At 49.0% G+C, this 16,424-nt stretch overlaps 6 protein-coding genes across 6 annotated transcripts; 3 read left to right on the top strand and 3 right to left on the bottom strand.

The window, feature by feature from the left end:
- Positions 1-47: 47 nt before the first annotated feature.
- Positions 48-1,340, top strand: EDB91DRAFT_1246343 (uncharacterized protein; the record flags this gene model as incomplete). Its single annotated transcript, XM_041322648.1, has 6 exons — positions 48-123; positions 173-408; positions 463-732; positions 795-877; positions 932-1,169; positions 1,215-1,340. The coding sequence occupies 6 exons, from the start codon at positions 48-50 to the stop codon at positions 1,338-1,340; spliced, it is 1,029 nt and encodes a 342-aa protein (XP_041179424.1).
- Positions 1,341-2,243: 903 nt separating this feature from the next.
- Positions 2,244-2,402, bottom strand: EDB91DRAFT_1034383 (uncharacterized protein; the record flags this gene model as incomplete). The annotated part of the gene is made up of 1 exon (XM_041312773.1): positions 2,244-2,402. A coding segment is annotated over one exon (159 nt), but the record flags the coding sequence as incomplete, so codon positions are not given.
- Positions 2,403-2,517: 115 nt separating this feature from the next.
- On the bottom strand, positions 2,518-2,814 carry EDB91DRAFT_1050067 (uncharacterized protein; the record flags this gene model as incomplete). Its single annotated transcript, XM_041313507.1, has 1 exon — positions 2,518-2,814. A coding segment is annotated over one exon (297 nt), but the record flags the coding sequence as incomplete, so codon positions are not given.
- Positions 2,815-5,441: 2,627 nt separating this feature from the next.
- EDB91DRAFT_1220390 (uncharacterized protein) lies at positions 5,442-6,892 on the bottom strand (the record flags this gene model as incomplete). The annotated part of the gene is made up of 2 exons (XM_041320892.1): positions 6,718-6,892; positions 5,442-6,645 (listed from the first exon to the last, which is right to left on the bottom strand). The coding sequence occupies exon 2, from the start codon at positions 6,414-6,416 to the stop codon at positions 5,442-5,444; it is 975 nt and encodes a 324-aa protein (XP_041179421.1). The 5' UTR covers positions 6,417-6,645; positions 6,718-6,892.
- Positions 6,893-6,975: 83 nt separating this feature from the next.
- On the top strand, positions 6,976-7,765 carry EDB91DRAFT_1121068 (uncharacterized protein). The gene is made up of 3 exons (XM_041318218.1): positions 6,976-7,314; positions 7,375-7,541; positions 7,595-7,765. Exons 1-2 carry the CDS (start codon positions 7,087-7,089, stop codon positions 7,498-7,500), a joined length of 354 nt encoding a protein of 117 aa, XP_041179420.1. The 5' UTR covers positions 6,976-7,086; the 3' UTR covers positions 7,501-7,541; positions 7,595-7,765.
- A 5,433-nt stretch (positions 7,766-13,198) lies between these two features.
- Positions 13,199-15,646, top strand: EDB91DRAFT_1328205 (FAD binding domain-containing protein). Its single transcript, XM_041325271.1, has 12 exons — positions 13,199-13,282; positions 13,333-13,452; positions 13,509-13,667; positions 13,733-13,934; positions 13,985-14,091; positions 14,141-14,175; positions 14,227-14,403; positions 14,455-14,510; positions 14,564-14,573; positions 14,626-14,650; positions 14,702-14,728; positions 14,781-15,646. The coding sequence occupies exons 1-12, from the start codon at positions 13,253-13,255 to the stop codon at positions 15,471-15,473; spliced, it is 1,641 nt and encodes a 546-aa protein (XP_041179419.1). The 5' UTR covers positions 13,199-13,252; the 3' UTR covers positions 15,474-15,646.
- The last annotated feature ends 778 nt before the right edge of the window (positions 15,647-16,424 follow it).

The following is a 16,424-nucleotide window of genomic DNA, read 5'->3' as shown; positions in this document are numbered from 1 at the left end:
CCCATGGAATTATTCGCCACTCCTAACAGAGTTGAATCACAGTTTTGATGTCAGAGAAGAATCCACGCAAGCGCGCAGCATCTAACATTGCTGAGCCCGACGCACCCAAGCAGGCACGAATTCGTGAGTGTCTACTTTTGATACCGCAAGATTGATATCTCTATGAATGCAGAAAACAAATCACCTCCTCCAGTCAATTGGAGACTGGAACAGGAGAGTGGTGCTCCACAGAGTGCAGCGCAGCTTTTTGACTCTGACTCCGAGTCAGATAACTTCAAGCCTGATGGGAGCGATGGTGACTTATCTGATTTGAATAGTGGAAACGAGTCAGACAACAAACTTGAGGAATCAGATGAAGATATTCAGGGACTCGACTTGAAGAAGCTCAAGGCTACCCTTGACTACGAGGTATGTCATCGATACAGTCACCTATGATTGAACATTCCTTGACTCAGTTCATAGTGGCCTCTATTTGCGCCACACGACAAAACCAACGGTGGCACTACTAGTGTTAACTCGCATTCTCAGGCGAATAGTTCTACCTCGTCGATGAGGTCAATTGCAAGTACACCATCAGACTCTGATAATGATGGCCTCGGCAAGGATAAGGGTCTGACCAGCAAGAACTTATCTGGGCCTCGCTACGGTTCTTTGAAGCAGAAAAGTTTCAGTAAGACAAATGAACAAGGGGCATTGAAAGGAGGTAAACACCTTCAGAAAAGAGAACAAGAGGTGCAATAGTGTCCTGGCTGTTGACTGACTCAGAGATTCGCTCACAGCACTTATTTATATAGAAACCAACTTGGTGCACACCTGAGGTTGACCATACCATCAGTGATGGACTGCCTGCGGATGAACAACTTGAAGTGACCGTGAAGTCTGTTCGTTCACATGAGGATGACTGGCCTGCTCATTGTCATATTGTGTACAGTGGTTTGGGCAAGGTCAATCTAACAGATCAGCAAGCTCACATTCGAGACATGATCCAGGCCTCAATTACTTGCCTTCACAAACATCTCTTGTTCGAAAATGCATACCCGGAACTACAGCAACAGAGAAAGCTGATGGCCGACATCCTTATGTCATGTACCAAGGATGGTGAGGAGTTTGATGCAGTGAGAAAACACCTTGCGAAGGACCCTAAGTATGTGCATACGTTATCATCAGTGGTGCATTTTTGTCGTATTCGGTTTCAGTTTATTAACTGCCATTAGGGTTCGACAGGGGTAAACCCGCAGGTGCGACAACCTCAACCCACACCCGCACCCATCAACTACCTATACCCACCTACCCAAGGGTCCTTAGGGGTGCGGGTCAATACAAGGGTCATCCGCGGGTAATGGGTACCGCGGGTATACACATACCCATCAAGTATATAGCTCGCTGTAATAACAATGTAGTAGTAAAAAACTAATGAAGAGTAATGCTATCCCATCCGTCATCGAGTTCCTCATCTTCCCCATCCACGTCTGGGAGGCTCGCCACAGAATTGATGTCCGTGTCCTTGACTAATCCTAGTTGGCTCCATAATCCTACGCAAAGGAGAGCTCGGGTGGTCTGTGCAGAAAGACGGTTTCGAACGTGAGATAGAAGCAAGCGGCCTTGGCTGAAAATCCATTCAACATCAACGGATGTTGCTGTGGAGGCGTGTTAAAGCAAAAATAAAACAAAAAACATGAAAACGTACCTGGAATAGTTAAATAATCCAGCGCCATCCGAGATAAGCAGGGGTAAGTCTTGCAGTGTCCGTACCACCAGGCAATCGCATCTCCAACGTCCTCAACATCAGCATTGAGGTACGTTTCGCTAAGTTAGTATTGAGTGTGATGTATGTGACATGTCACTCACCTTGAGCACATCGCGCAACTGCTTAACAAGCGTCCACTCATGTGGTGTCAACTCATACTCACCCTGTTGGGGGGTGTCAGTAGGGGATGTAAGGTGAGTAACTATCTTATCACCTTGATCAATGCAATTCTGATTGGGCGAATACTGCGCGCTAGCTTTTTGCGCTCCTTTGGACTCAGCAGCACAACCTCATCCACCCATCCCTCGACATCATCATCATCCTCAACACTTTTGTTGGAGTCATCGACTCGTGTCTGCGATTCCTCAAGATCCATGGTATCCTCGGTGAGTCCTCCCTCCTCTTCATCTTCGTTATCGTCTTCCCTACCGTCTTCCCTACCACCCTCTTCTTCCTCCGCATCATCAGATGACTGATTCCTCTTTTTTTTCGGTGCGTCAAACTCTCGGAGCAATGACTTTGCAACAAGATTGACTATGTGGAGGAAACACCTCGACCGGTTTGTCTCTCCACCAAACTTTGGTAGGATCGTTGCAAGCTCTGCAACGAGCGTGTCGTTGGACGACGCATTGTCCGCAGCAACAATCAATATCTTGATGGACCTGGTGAGTTTTTTCCTTGCAATATTGAGTTCCTCGCACCTTGTCTGATATACCAAATTCCTCTAGAATATTTGCGAATTCCTGCGCTAAATTGGCGCCTGTATGTGACTACCAATAGTCAGCAATATGGTGTGTGCCCTCGTTCATTCTATTTACCTTCGCCACCTCAACTATGTCGAGTATCATTGACAGTGCTTTACCTTCGTGTTCGAGATGCACGGAAACAGCGACAAACGCCCTATGATTCAGCGACGTCCATGCGTCGGTCGCAAAGTTCAATTCTCCGGGGTAGTCCTGTAGCATTTGTGCAATGCGTGCACACGTTCGAACGAACACCTGTCTGACATCACGCGCAACGGTTTTCGGTGATGGTAAGTAATATTCTGGACGCCCTGTTTTCATAAGTGCGCTGAAACCTCGGTCCTTTACTATTTCGAAGGAGCGCAGACTCTCCGAGACCCATCGGATGATTTCGGCACTACTGTAGAGATACAACACTAGGTTCGTCACAGGTCACAGCCCTTAACGAATCGAATCTATTTAGTGTGACTGTCACATGAATTTTTGGTGGGACGAAGCTAATTTGTGACATACAGAAAAAAACATAGGTTGAGCGCTAATGGGACCAGAAATCATCATACATCGAATTTGCGATGCGTCTACGCTTTCCACGCCCATAATCAACCTTCAGAACACTGTTCGAGCCACTCTCCACATCTTCGGCAGTAATGTCACCCACATCATAGACTTCAGAGTGGTTTGAACACAGAAGTCCGCCATCTGCATCGATACGGCAGTCAGAACGGACACGTTCACCCCCGGAAGCCATATGGTCAAGAAGTGCATCCATTGGCACGTCACTGGCATCAAGGTCATGCTCACTAGCATCGTCGAAGGGGGATTCAACTCCAATAGTATCAGTGGCCTCATCCTCTGACTCGGAGTCTGTTGGCTGGTCGATGCTGACAGTCTTGTACTGAGCGGTAGCAATCCTCGTCCATCCAGCTGGATCATTCTTCTGAACATCACGTAAATATTGCAACACCTCTTGACTTGCGAGGCTCGCGAATGAGAGATTGAAATTCTCCCTGGCCTTACACATGAAAAATGCCTTGAAAACATGATTTAGCTCTGTACATCAAGATTCAACAGTGCGAGAAAATGAGAAACAAACCTGCTTTACAAGCTCGGGCTTGTTTATAGCGTGATATCCATTTATTACCCACCGCAATGACCGATCATGAAGGGTGCCAATTGTTGTGTCGAGTCGGATGAGTGATGCAGACCTGTCTTGGGCAAGTCGAACAAGAGACTCATTGACTATATCAGCATGCTGTGTCTGTTTGACTGCAAGTTTGAATGGTCATTGAATACCGACGTCACATGGCTGACCAACACCAGTGCAGCCCCCAGGGACAAAGTGGTATTTGATCCAAGGGTAGGTCATATCCATCCACGTGCGAAATTGAATTGATCTGTGCACACTCCACACATTGAGGTGCAAAATACACTCCTGGTCAGCCGGTGCATTGAGTAACACTTTCTGCTCCTCCCAGTAAGGCACCAGAATGTCGTTAACATACTCGCACATGAGGGGAAATGTTGACCAGTAAGTGTGTGTACTTGAGTATGAGATTTTGAACTTGAGTTCCATCGCTTCCTTGTATTGCGGAGTAGACTTTGAAGGAATAGAGCGTGAAGTTTTCCCCTCGTAGATCAGTTGCAAGGGGAGGGCATGACCTCTGGCAGATATTCCATTGACGACAGTGAATGCTTGTTTTTCTTCCTGCCCGATCATGGAGACTTGCTTCGAGCCAATTGTTTCAAAAATTGAGGTGTTTGCTGGCTGATAGACGATATTCATCTGGTCGATATTGACGATGAATGCAGCATCGAAGATTGCGCAGTCACGAATTGTGAGCGTTAAACAGAGGAACTGATCAAGGAGAAGTTGATCAACATTTGGTGGTGTTTTTTGTGCTGCATGTGTTGCCCTGCGGAAGCTCCAATTGAGATGCTCAGCGAGAAACTCCTTCACCCAACTCTCCGTGCAGTGGAAGCGAGAACCGTCCCTGGCGACATGCTCGAAAATATCAGGAACGGAGTGTTGCAAGTGTGCAAGGATAATACCACGGCAGCGGAGAGTGTCCAACGCAACACCAACTAGACAGAGAGACTGAAGGTCATCGATGATCAATTTGACCACGTTGGGATAGGAGGATAGAATGTGTTTCTGTGTGTTTTGGTACATGGGCAGGCTGCGTCGCTGAACACAAGCAAGAGTTGCCGCACTCCAAACAGCTTTGTCACTAGAGCAGTCGATCCATGTTCCAACTACCTGTGGAGTCAATGTCCGGAATCGTGCTAAGTCCCTCTGCTGAAGATCGCACACAATCTCTATGGGAGACATGCCAATCCCCACTCGAACAGCAGCTTCAGCAATAGTAACCCATAACAAGGGGTGTTGCCAGTTGACATGAACTGCAACAGTGTCCTCATGCTTCCTTTTGCATCCAGGTTGAACACTAGGTTTATGCGCCCTCGCATCTCTTCGAATCTCGCGATATGGGTGAGACACCTCAGCAAGATCTGTCATTGGGAGGGCAGGAGCGATGTCAGATGCGTGATTTGTAGTGGCCTTCTTCATAGCCTTTTCACGGGCACGTTGGATTTGTTTCCACTCCCTATTTCCCTCACGTCGGCATATATCTCTTTCTACTCCTTCAACACGAACCCTATGGGCATCCCGCTCACAACTCTCTAGCTCCCAAGAGAAAGGAGTCCATGCTGATTTGAGATGCTCCTTGCGTGTCGTAGTTGGAAAGTACTTGAACAAACCAACAGATTTTTCCTCTTCGCGAACCCTAAGATTCAAGGAAACATTGTTCCGAGCTAGATGTTGTCAGGCAGAGGGGAGGGGCTTGTTGCTGGTACCAGACTGGGATATGATGGAGGACATGATGAAAATTCGACTGCCGAAATCACTAGTGTCATCTGCGAAAGAGCTCTCCAAAGACTCAGAAAGTAATTCCTCAGACTGTTATGAGGAAATGAGTTTTTCGAGTCGTAAAAACACAGTAAAAACGAACCTTGAAGTGGCTCTTTGTCAACATCAAAAACTCCTCCATGTGAAGATGATATTTCGAGTCATCGGTAAACAGTGGGTGGTGTCTGAAGACAGCGTACTTGATGGTATTGAGAGCCACAATTGCACATGAAAAGGAGTCTGTCTGCTCCCCATGAGACAAGGATCCTTTGCCAAATGGTGCGAAACCGTGGTTTTTCAACCAGCGGCGGATAGCATCAACATATGAACTAGGCATGGACCATCCAAGTGAGTCGCCGTACAAGATCATCCGTGTGCTAGCATCCACACTAACGATGGCCCAATGGACATTGGCAACATTGACAGGGAAAATGACACGCTGTATGGTGCCATCGTGAAGCGAGTCTCCGAGGTAATGCAGCCGAGTAAAGGCTTTGTCGAAATGATACTTTGACCACCGCGTGTCGCCCAGGAACAATAAATTTGAAAAATCAAGTGTCTCGACAGCAGTATCATTGTGTTCATCCACACGATCATTGATAGCGGCAATAAGAGCATCAAGTACACGACCATTGACCATCGTGTCAGCAAGTAGAGGGAGAAGCTCTGGTGTGTGAAGACTGGTCTGAGCACCAAACCCCTTCAAGTCAACATCCCATGGCAAATGCTCAAGCGAATCTAGAACCTTGTCTACAACTACTGACTCGCAAGCACCACAGCCTGTGTCCTCTTCATCCTCAAGCCTCTGAAGAACCCAATCATGGGCCGATATCCAGGTGAGACGAAGCCTCCAGGGCACATGAGATGTCCCTCCAGTATGAAAGAACCCAGAACGGAAGGTGAAATGTTGGGGAAAGTGGATGGATGACTGAAGTGTGACCATTAAACCAAGCCTGACCGAACTGATCGAGGAGCTGAGTGACGCAATGGAGCGGGGGAATTGACCATGCCGTGAAATCATTGGGAAGGCTGAGGAGAGGGGGGTTTGTTGAGAAAATGATGGTATCTGGGCTAAGATCACAGTCCAGCGATGCGCAAATATTGATGTTGAGTAGCTGTGCGACAGGCAGAGTCCGAGATGGGATGGTTGGTTGCATTGAAGTTGGGATCCTGAGTAACCTGTGTGATCTCACGTCGAACAGAAGGCGGCAGTTTGCTCTGGTCAAAAACACGACCACATGAGAGCCACTCTGAAGCAATAAACATATCAGTTTGTGATGGCATGACGGGCGCTTGAAAACGGATCATACTGGTAGACTCACCTGGCAGGCTTTAAGACCACTGGAGTCTCCAATTCCACTCGTTACCATTCAGCGCTATGCGAGGCGAATCCACGACAGACTGAAGCAAGTTGCTTGAATCACGAAGCAGCATGTCAAATGGTTGCAAATGGCATTGCGAGCGGCGAAGCACCATGTCCGATCCGCAGGCGAATCTATTTGGGTAAGGTCACAGGTCACCTGGACATTCGAACCTGTAACACTAAGCAGTGACATTGTCACGGGCTGCACGTGACGAACCTAGTGTCGTATCTCTACAGTATCAGCTAACAAAAGGTGCTGACGAGAGGGTTGCGGAGCTTCTTAAAAACAATGCTTACATCTATCCTTGTCAATACAAAGGTTTGTACTATGCTAATATTGGCTGTCACTGTCGGGGTTGATGCTGCATTACAGGGGGATCTTATTCGAACCAAACCTTTTCAAGTGCCCGTGGTTTTGGACACTATTGAAGACGCTTTCTTCAGTGACGAGCTCGCAGCGGGACTAAAGTGGCACGATGATTTAACATCGACACTGGAGGATCATCATGACAAGGTGGAGTTACCCGTTGCAATGGTGGCTCTCGCTAGCGCCGCGGTGTGTTTCAATGTTTGTGGCTTTGTGATAGATATTGATGGATCTATCATGCTATGAAAGGTGTGTTCGGTGATTATGCAGTATTCCTCCGAGAAATACGACCGCGACTTCAACTCGGAGATGTATGGTGGAATCTACCGAACACTGGTCGGCATGTTGAACGGCATTTTTCAGGCCAGCGAGTGAAAATGTCACATCCTCGTGCATGGCTTATACAAATCTGTCCAGTGAGTTCTAGCCCTGGCGTCACCAGCAGTTGTCTGATTGTACCGTGTTATAGTGGGTCGAAGCGCAAGACCGACGAGCCTGGCGCCACCGAGAGTCTCATGTTTCTCGATATCGAGGGTATGGCGGATGAATGATAATTATTGTGCATTCTATTGCATCTCGATTCGATATCTAATAGAATTTGCTTGATATAATTGGATTGGATTGGGAAAGCGACCTGAAAATTCTGTTCTGACTTTCGCAAATTGAGATCCTATTTGCGAAATTTTGAAAGGGACTAAAATAATTGATCCAATAGTCAAATTCATCGAGTTGTCGCAAATTCGCGCAAGTTAGATCGCATTTTATCCAATTTGAGAACGAGGTTTTCCCTGATGTGATTGCACAGATAATAAGACAGCGTGACATGTAGCATAACTGTAACATCAACAGCCTTCAGACTCGTCACTGAGATGACCCTAGGCCTTGGTAAAGATGTGCCTATATGCGCAGGTCAGGTTCTGAGTGATGCAAAAACTTGAAAACAAACCGTTGCAAGTTTCTGACCTTCAGATAAAATAGCTAGGCAAGACTGCAGATCCTTCAAACACCACTGCCTTTCGAGCCAGGAGAGGAGGTTATCATTCCAGAACGACTCAAATATATGGGCGAGCATCGTATCCCATGGATTCGGAACTCGCGAGAGGTGGACGGCCCAGTTTTGACATGCGTAATCCAGAGCACCAGAAACTGTTCGACTTTGCGCCTGTGCTGTGTATGCGAAACTCGAGAAGGCCTGCATAGCATGGATGATCTCTATGTCGGGTGGAAAATGACCTTGCAGTAATGCAGAGGTGGAATCTTGGTGCCTTAATGCCAGGAACACAGGAAACATCAAGAAATCTGGCAGGCTTTTGAACTGCTGGATTACTTGGAAAGCTGGGTGTAAATGCAGTTCCGGGGCGATAATGTACTCTTTGTTTGCTTGCAATGTGCCCGAGAATTCTTCCATTGTCACCCAGACAGTCGTCAACCGCCAGGCTTGGCCAAGTGGCGTATGTAGCCACTTTCGCCCATCCTGGGTCTGCAACCACTCCTGACCGCCCTGGGTCTGCAACCACTCTCGACCGCCCTGGGTCTGCAACCACTCTCGACTGCCCTGGGTCTGCAGCCAGTCTTTCCCGCTAAGACTCTGAAACCACTCTTGACCGCCCTGGGTCTGCAACCACTTTTGACCGCCCTGGGTCTGCAACCACTCTCGACCGCCATGGGTCCACAGCCAGTCGTTTCCGCTAAGGCTCTGCAACCACTCTTGACCGCCCTGAGTCCGCAACCACTTTCGACCGCCATGGGTCTGCAGCCAGTGTTTCCCGCTAAGGCTCTGCAACCACTCTTGACCGCCCTGGGTCTGCAACCACCACTTTCGACCGCCATGGGTCTGCAGCCAGTGTTTCCCGCTAAGGCTCTGCAACCACTCTTGACCGCCCTGTGTCTGCAACCAGTCTTGCCCGCCCTGTGTCTGCAACCAGTCTTGCCCGCCCTCGGTCTGCAGCCAGCATTGCCCGCTACAGCTCTGCAACCAGTCTTGACCGTCCTGTGTCTGCAACCAGTCTTGCCCGCCCTGTGTCTGCAACCAGTCTTGCCCACCCTCAGTTTGCAGCCAGCATTTCCCGCTACAGCTCTGCAACCACTCTTGACCGCCCTGGGTCTGCAGCCAGTCTTGACCACTCTGGATCTGCAGCCAGTCTTGCCCGCGTTGGGTCATTAGCCAGTCCCATCCCCCCTGGTACTGCATCCACTCTCGTCCGCCTCGGCTCTGCAGCCAGTGTAGCCCGCGTGGAGTGCATAGAAATTCTCTCCCATCAAAGGCATGAAATAGCCAGCCTCCCATATCCGAGATCTCCAGCTCATCTACCCAGAGTTGATCTGTCTCTGGCCAGTCTCCGCTACTGGGATGTGGCTGTGAGTATGCCTGGGAGGACGGCTCATATGGCTCGGGGAATTGCGGTAAGGGTGGTGGCAATTGCGGCCCGGGGAATGGTAGTGGAGATGTTGAGGATGACGGTGAGGATGATGAGGATGATGTCGAGGATGATGAGGACGATGATGAGGATAGCAGTATGGATTTTCGAGATAAAAAAAGGCGTGACCTCAGGATTGACGGCCATCGGTACCCGAAAGTCGCATGATGGTTGCACTGCCAGTCTTTCCCGTCAGGGCTCGACAACCACTTTCTCCCCCCCCGGGTCAGCAACCAGTCGTGCCCTCCTTGAGTCTGCAGCCACTCTTTCCCTCCTCCAGTTTGCAGCCATGCACACCCATCTGCAGTTTCTAGCCAGGCATACCCGCCCGCGGTGTCTAGCCAGGCACACCCGTCCGCGGTGTCTAGCCAGAATTGTAACTCTGAACTGTGGTTCATTCGAAGCCATAGCAGAGTCATAAGTACTTGCAGTGGCTCCAGATGGACGATGAAGGATAATGAGTCTTTCAAACTCTGGGGGTCGTGAGGTTCCATAGCTTGGCTATACCTCGTCAATTCTGAGAGCCTATCCAGGAGCGCCGTACTTGCCGAAATCTCCTCCACCATCAACTGGAGAGAGGACAGAGCAAGTAGGGAGTGCGGTGATGCGATATATTGTGCTTCAGGAAGGCTGCAGTTTGAGCGGTGCGACACATAGTCACGAACAGACGAGTGAGAGATTTGCACCGGGAGACTACTGTCGGTAGGAATTTCTAGGACAGATCGTAGCTGTACCAGTACTTTCTCGACGTCCCTGCCCTCACCAGGACCAAGAAGTTCCGAGATTTGCGATATCGATAGAGGGTCTGCAAGAGTTGCGACAATGGACAAGTGCATGTATGCCCGCGAGGGGTCTGCACACGTGGAGAGGATACAGTCGTATAATTTGTTCACCTCCGTTCCTGGTAGTAGTTTACTCGTTAGTTGAAGTAGAAGTTGAAGCCGATGGCGGGGATTGTTGTGTTGATCATCGATAAACTTCATCATCGTAGACGCCACAATGAAACGTCTACCCGCTCGCCTCGCAAGCTGTTCAAGTTGATCCTTCGTTGGCTGCGGGAAATTGTGAAAGCGATTTCGCAGCTTTTTGAAGGAATGCTCCAGGAAAAGATAGATATCTTCGTCAACATCTGCGCCGTCTAGCGAGATGGTGGCAGTAACACCTCTCCCAGAAATCCTCACTGGTATCTCGCACACCAACGGGTGTACATCTTCATTTTGCATAGCTTCATGAATATGTGCTTCCGAGCGACTTGTGACCACAATCTGGGTCACAGGCAGACCAGGATCGCGAAGAGCTTCGGCGAGCAGGGATATGAGTTCCGTAAGCTCGCTTTCGGATTGGTCTTGACTGAGTGATTCAGATTCGAGTGATTCAGATGTGCATTCATCAAGGGCATCGATAATAAATGCCATAGGTGGACACTCGCGCAACCTGGATTGAAGTTTACGAAGAGGTCGGAGGAACAACGCTTCCATCTGATCGCGAAGAGACTTGTCGGGGTCTAGAAGGGCAGGGTTCTCGAGGATTGCATTCTTCACGTACGACTTGATGCTGGGAAAATTGCTGGCCAGCTGGTAGGCAAGCGTCGCGAAGAAATAACCAGTCGTGCGGCGTTTCGTGTGCTTGCGCGAGAAAAAGAAGGTTCCTGCGAGCCGCTTCTCGACATTCGTCTCCTCTGTCACTTTCAGACCTCTCATCCTTTCAGCTACAGTGAACGCAACAGCGGACTTTCCGACGCCCGCTGTGCCATGGAGCCAAATAATTTGGCTCTTCTTTGTGTCGTCTAACAATCCGTAGAGGTAGTTGAGAAGGTCCACCCGGGTCCCTTGCAAACATTTCGGATGGGGCTGGCGTTCACGAGAGTCATATTCAGCACCCTTAACAGCGACCTGGATAACTTCTCCCAAGTTCCATCAGACATATCCAAGAACTGCTGATTAGATTAGAGAACAAGACAAGCACATATAATATGAATATACTGACATTGATTTATTGACAAGGGTTGATGATAAATCGTGACACAGAATGTGAGATGGAATGGAATATATCCGAGAAGTACTATGTAGTCGGTAGTCTCCCGTGGGTTGTAGGGTAGAATGAAGATAATTGTTCCTTCTATACTGGTACCACAGTGCGGTTAGAAATCATACGAGCGGCAAATAACTCGCGACGTACGAGGACGCTGATGCGGGGATAAGCTTCTTTTGAGGGTACTAAAGTTGCGAGACGATGTTTCGGCGTGGGAAGGAGTAGGGCCTAGTACTGTTGAATAACTGGACTAATGTTGTTGGTTCTGGTGCTGTGGGGAGCTCGCTGACGGTTGGATGGTCGTGGAATGCAGTTGAAGGACAACAGCTGGGCGCTCGTCTGCTTACAGGAGGCCACGAGGGCTGATTGCTGTGCCCTATATATAGTACTAATTATGATAGCGCCAGGAAGCATTGGTGTTGTGGTGCTCTGCTCAAAGTTCAAATAGAAATCGAGAGTGAGTTACAGCAGTTTGTTAGTTGCAAGTTCGAGTGCAGGATGCAGTCCAGTGGGCTTCAGGTCAGAGCGCGACCGTCATACTTAGTTTAACGCATTAACGTTATAATCATCATGATAATGACATCGACAGGAACTTGAAAGCTTAACTTCTGGCTCCTGTCTGGCTCTCTTAGAGGGCTGATTTCGACTCTCCCCTAGGTAGTTCGCAAGCACCTTCATCTCACTAGCATCTCTCACTTAGTCTCACTTACATATTACTGCTCGTGCAAGAGGTGTGTAGAGAGGCTGGACGTGATCGAATATTATTGAATGACTGGGCCTGGCCGCATCTCAAATCACTAGAGTGCATCCTGGTGTGAAGGCGCGTTGCTCGCGCAAGCTCTTAGCAGTTGGCACTGTGTGCGGAGGATTCAGAAGAAAGAAGCTGGTGTCGCTTGGTTCATTCCCTTTTTGGAATGCATCTTTTTCTCAGGCTCGGAGCCTCCACGTCGACACACACGATGAGCACGGCCTATAGGTCTGGTCCTCGGAAATGTTGTTCTGCGCGCTCTCATTATCTCGGTTTCCTCTCAGCTCGATACCGTTACTGTATTCTGAGTGTAGTGCTCAGGCTTCAGGGATTGTAGTGCAGCGATGAGCAACAACAGCAACGACCTGTCCTATCGATGAATTGCGGAATCCGTAAACTAATTGGACTCACGAGACGGTGACACTGCACATTCGAGCTGGGAAATTCATGAGGTGGCTATACATGGTCACCCGGTTATCCACATCGTCCGTCAAGTTCATGTTCCTTGCCCGTATGGGCACTTGAAGACTAGCAGTGCCATAGTCAAAGAGTATATTTGCGAGCTGACCTGTCCTAAGCCCCAGAACTTCACAGGCACGCGCATGTTTCCGAGTCTTCAAACTTTGAACAACAACTCATACGTTTACGGTCCGCTAGACGATGTCTGTTTGGCATCGATGGGAGTGCCATCGGACATCCGCACTGCCGTCCAGTCGACGTCATGAAGATGTGGTGAGCATTTTGACAAATCATCCGGTGTGACGTGCGGCGCCGGCAAATCTTTCTTTGTAAGGATACCGATACGAGCCGATACGCAGTTGAACAGCCATGGTTATCTATGGTTACCTGATCCCACCTTTGCGTTTTGATCGGCTTTACCCCTATGTTAAAACGACGCGGGTGTCTGCTCTGAACTCATCAACCTCTACGTATGAATTCCACTCATCCTCCTGTGTTAGTCGTAAGTGACCTGCTTGTCATGGAAGTTGCCTCAACTTAATTCATTTTTAGGTAGGCGCTGGGCCAGCAGGTCTGGTAGCAGCATTGACGCTCCTCCAAAACGGCATCCCAGTCCGCATCATCGATAAAGACCCCAACCCTCGTGTTGGACAGCGTGGTCCCGGAATCTGGGTTCGTCACACGTCCACTTGTCATGTCACAGTAGTCTCATGGAGCGTACAATCTAGCCACGCTCCCTCGAGCTTTTCAACTTCCTGAACGTCACAGAAGTCAACGATCTGGGGAAATCAGTTCCCATCATGCGTTCGTACAAACCCGGGACGTTGGAAGTTGTTGGCGAATCTTCGATGGCCCCGCATATGGAGCCTACCCCAGCGATACCATTCGTGTGTAAAGTTGTCGTGTTCTCAAGCTTACGTGATATTAATTCGTGATACGTTGTGTTTTCTAGCACACCCCAAAGGTAATGGGACAACAGGTCCTAGATGTGATTTTGCGACGTCACCTAGAAAAGTTCTCTTGCTCTGTCGAGATGGGAACCGAGCTGCGCTCGTTCGAGCAGTCCGAGCAGGGCGTCACAGGTGTTCTGGAAAAGAACGGCGTGTCAGAGACCTTCGATACCAAGTGGATAATCGGCGCTGATGGTGCTAAAGGTGAGACGCGGTCGCATGCGCCGATCTAAACAAGACTGATGGTTTTGCAGGCGTCGTGCGCAAGCAGCTTGGGCTTACGTTTCTGGGTGAGACAAAAGACGATACCCGAATGATAACCGGAGATATTCGTTTGAAGGGCGTTGGTCTTGATAGAACGGTGCGTCTGTTTTCTATTTGATAGAAGAATGCTGCTCATCCGGTCAAAGTATTGGCACCGACTAGGAAACTTTCGTGAACGAGCGTATGTGCAATTACTGCTCTGAAGGCTTGAACATTCATTGACAAGCCACAGCATCTCACTGCGTCCAACAGACGAAGTTGGCGAGGATGGCTGGCAATTTTTCATATTCGGCCAGGACGCAGAACTGACGGAGATCGCTCAGAGCGAGGAGCTCATCTTCGAGACCATCGCGTCGCTGATACCTACGGAGGTTACGTTCAACAAACTGGTTTGGGTGAGCGAATTCCGGTGCGTGCGTGTCTTGTATGTACGTCGATGGGCGTTCATCGGTTTGCTTAGAGCCAATATCCGGATGGTGAACAAGTTTAGCGAGGGTCGCGTGTTTGTTGCTGGTGGTATGTGCTTATAATCTTGAGTTATGTACTTGTGCTGATGGAAGTCGTCAAAGATGCTGCTCAGTATGTCTATTTTTGAATGCCCTCTTGGCAGAATGTGCTGACGAATATTTAGCGTCCACAGTCCAACCGGTGGTCAGGTATGTGTTGTCTGAGTTAATACTGGTACTTGCTCATTCCTCTATAAACAGGGACTTAATTCAAGCGTACAAGATGCTGTGAGTCAGGTACATGCAGCATGTAGAGCACAACTGACGCCAGAGACACCAGTTCAATTTAGGTTGGAAACTTGCGCTAGTCGAAAAAGGACTCGCCGACAAGTCTCTCCTCGAGACATACACCGCCGAGCGTCTTCCTGTCATCTCCGAGATGCTCGAGATGACCACCACGATTCTCAACCAGACAATAGCGACAGGAGACCCAACGAGGCAACGAACCCCGATCCTTACCATGCTCGGTATCAACTGTCGGTCCAGCAGCATCGTTCTCGACGAGTTCGTGACGCCAGGCGAAGGGAAACCTATTCAGGCCTACGGCGTGCTTGACGAGGGGCATCTCGAGGCTGGGGACAGGGCGCCTGAAGCGCCCAACATGGTCCAGGTGGGGCGCGGAGAGTCTGACGTGAAGACGCTTTTTGGTCTGTACAGACCTTGGTATCACACGGTGCTTGTATTCGTGCCGAGTCTCTCAGATGCTACCCCGATCTTGAGCGCGCTGGAGGCATGCGACAAAGGTCTTGTGCGATTGGCAGTCGTTCTGCCTTCATTGGCACCGGTGACGCCTGTCGCATCTCCTGCTGATGTCGTTCTCGTTGATCAGGAGGGCCATGCTCATTCGGCTTATCTTGTCGAAGCCAACCAGACTAAGGTGTTTGTGATACGACCGGACGGAGTGATTGGGGCGATTGTCCATGGTGCGGAAGGCGTGAAGAAGTATTTCTCGAAAATATTTTTGGACCAGTAATGACCTGAGTCTATTTCATCTTTACTTACGACTTTTACAATCACAACTCATCCATATATACCACAACCAATGCGACGTATTAAATTTGTAACCTTTCTTCGTGACTCGGCATTGTTGATTTTTTTTCCGTTCGAAAGCACTCAAAATACTTAGGGATGGTGAGGTTGGGCCCCTGGTATTGACATCTTAGCAAGGAACATGACAGCCACTGGACTCAGAGTCATAAATACTGACACTATTGATCAGGAACCCTGCATATTAGGTTCCTCAGGTATTAGCATAGTCGAGTGTTCCTGTTCCTCGACACCGTAGACTATAATTTCTGGGCTATACGCAACGAAATTAATCATAAACCTGTCTGTTGCTTACCGCATTTCGACATCCTTTGAAATGTATTCGATCAGCGGGGGAGTGGATGGATGAGAACGAGACCCGACCATTGTTCTACTAACTGATCTGTGCTATGACTCTTGCAAATAGCGAATTATTTTCAGGTAGCACAGAAGGACTTCCAGAATTCGCGCGGCTCAGACACTTAGACTGCTTATGAGACGCATCAGATCATCAGCATGTACGTACCAACTGAGTGGAAATGCCCCACTCACCTTCAGCAAATTACTATGCAGTGATGCTGCTCAAAAACCTCGATGATAGATTCGATGGATGGCTGAAAAAGTCGGCGATGACCTGGCTTCATGGTGAAACGTGAATGTTGGGAGGACGCCATCTCAGAGAACACTGAACAGGGAGAACATGAACGAACCCGACCAATCTTAATTGCCCTGATCGCATGTCATACTTCGTATCCTTGTCACGGACGGTGCAAAAGGGAGTTATCAGGCTTGCGGAACCCAAGATTCGTGGTTTTGTCGAAGATGCTGGCCATTTGTGCGATTATCTTTGGGCGACCCGAAAGTTTGTTTGGGAAATCAAGCGACTATCAGTTTTATG

This window comes from Suillus paluster, assembly GCF_016628075.1.
Source record: "Suillus paluster strain FC165 chromosome Unknown EDB91scaffold_14, whole genome shotgun sequence".
Classification (NCBI taxonomy): domain Eukaryota; kingdom Fungi; phylum Basidiomycota; class Agaricomycetes; order Boletales; family Suillaceae; genus Suillus; species Suillus paluster.
This window is presented reverse-complemented; position numbering and strand designations above follow the sequence as displayed.

Bases quoted from the DNA above. Each gene is read 5' to 3' on its own strand.
- EDB91DRAFT_1121068 (XM_041318218.1), top strand. From the start codon at position 7,087: ATGCTAATATTGGCTGTCACTGTCGGGGTTGATGCTGCATTACAGGGG. The intron at 7,315-7,374 runs GTGTGTTTCAAT...ATGCTATGAAAG, and splicing joins TGGCTCTCGCTAGCGCCGCG to GTGTGTTCGGTGATTATGCA.
- EDB91DRAFT_1328205 (XM_041325271.1), top strand. From the start codon at position 13,253: ATGAATTCCACTCATCCTCCTGTGTTAGTC. The intron at 13,283-13,332 runs GTAAGTGACCTG...ATTCATTTTTAG, and splicing joins CTCATCCTCCTGTGTTAGTC to GTAGGCGCTGGGCCAGCAGG. The intron at 14,729-14,780 runs GTGAGTCAGGTA...CAGAGACACCAG, and splicing joins ATTCAAGCGTACAAGATGCT to TTCAATTTAGGTTGGAAACT.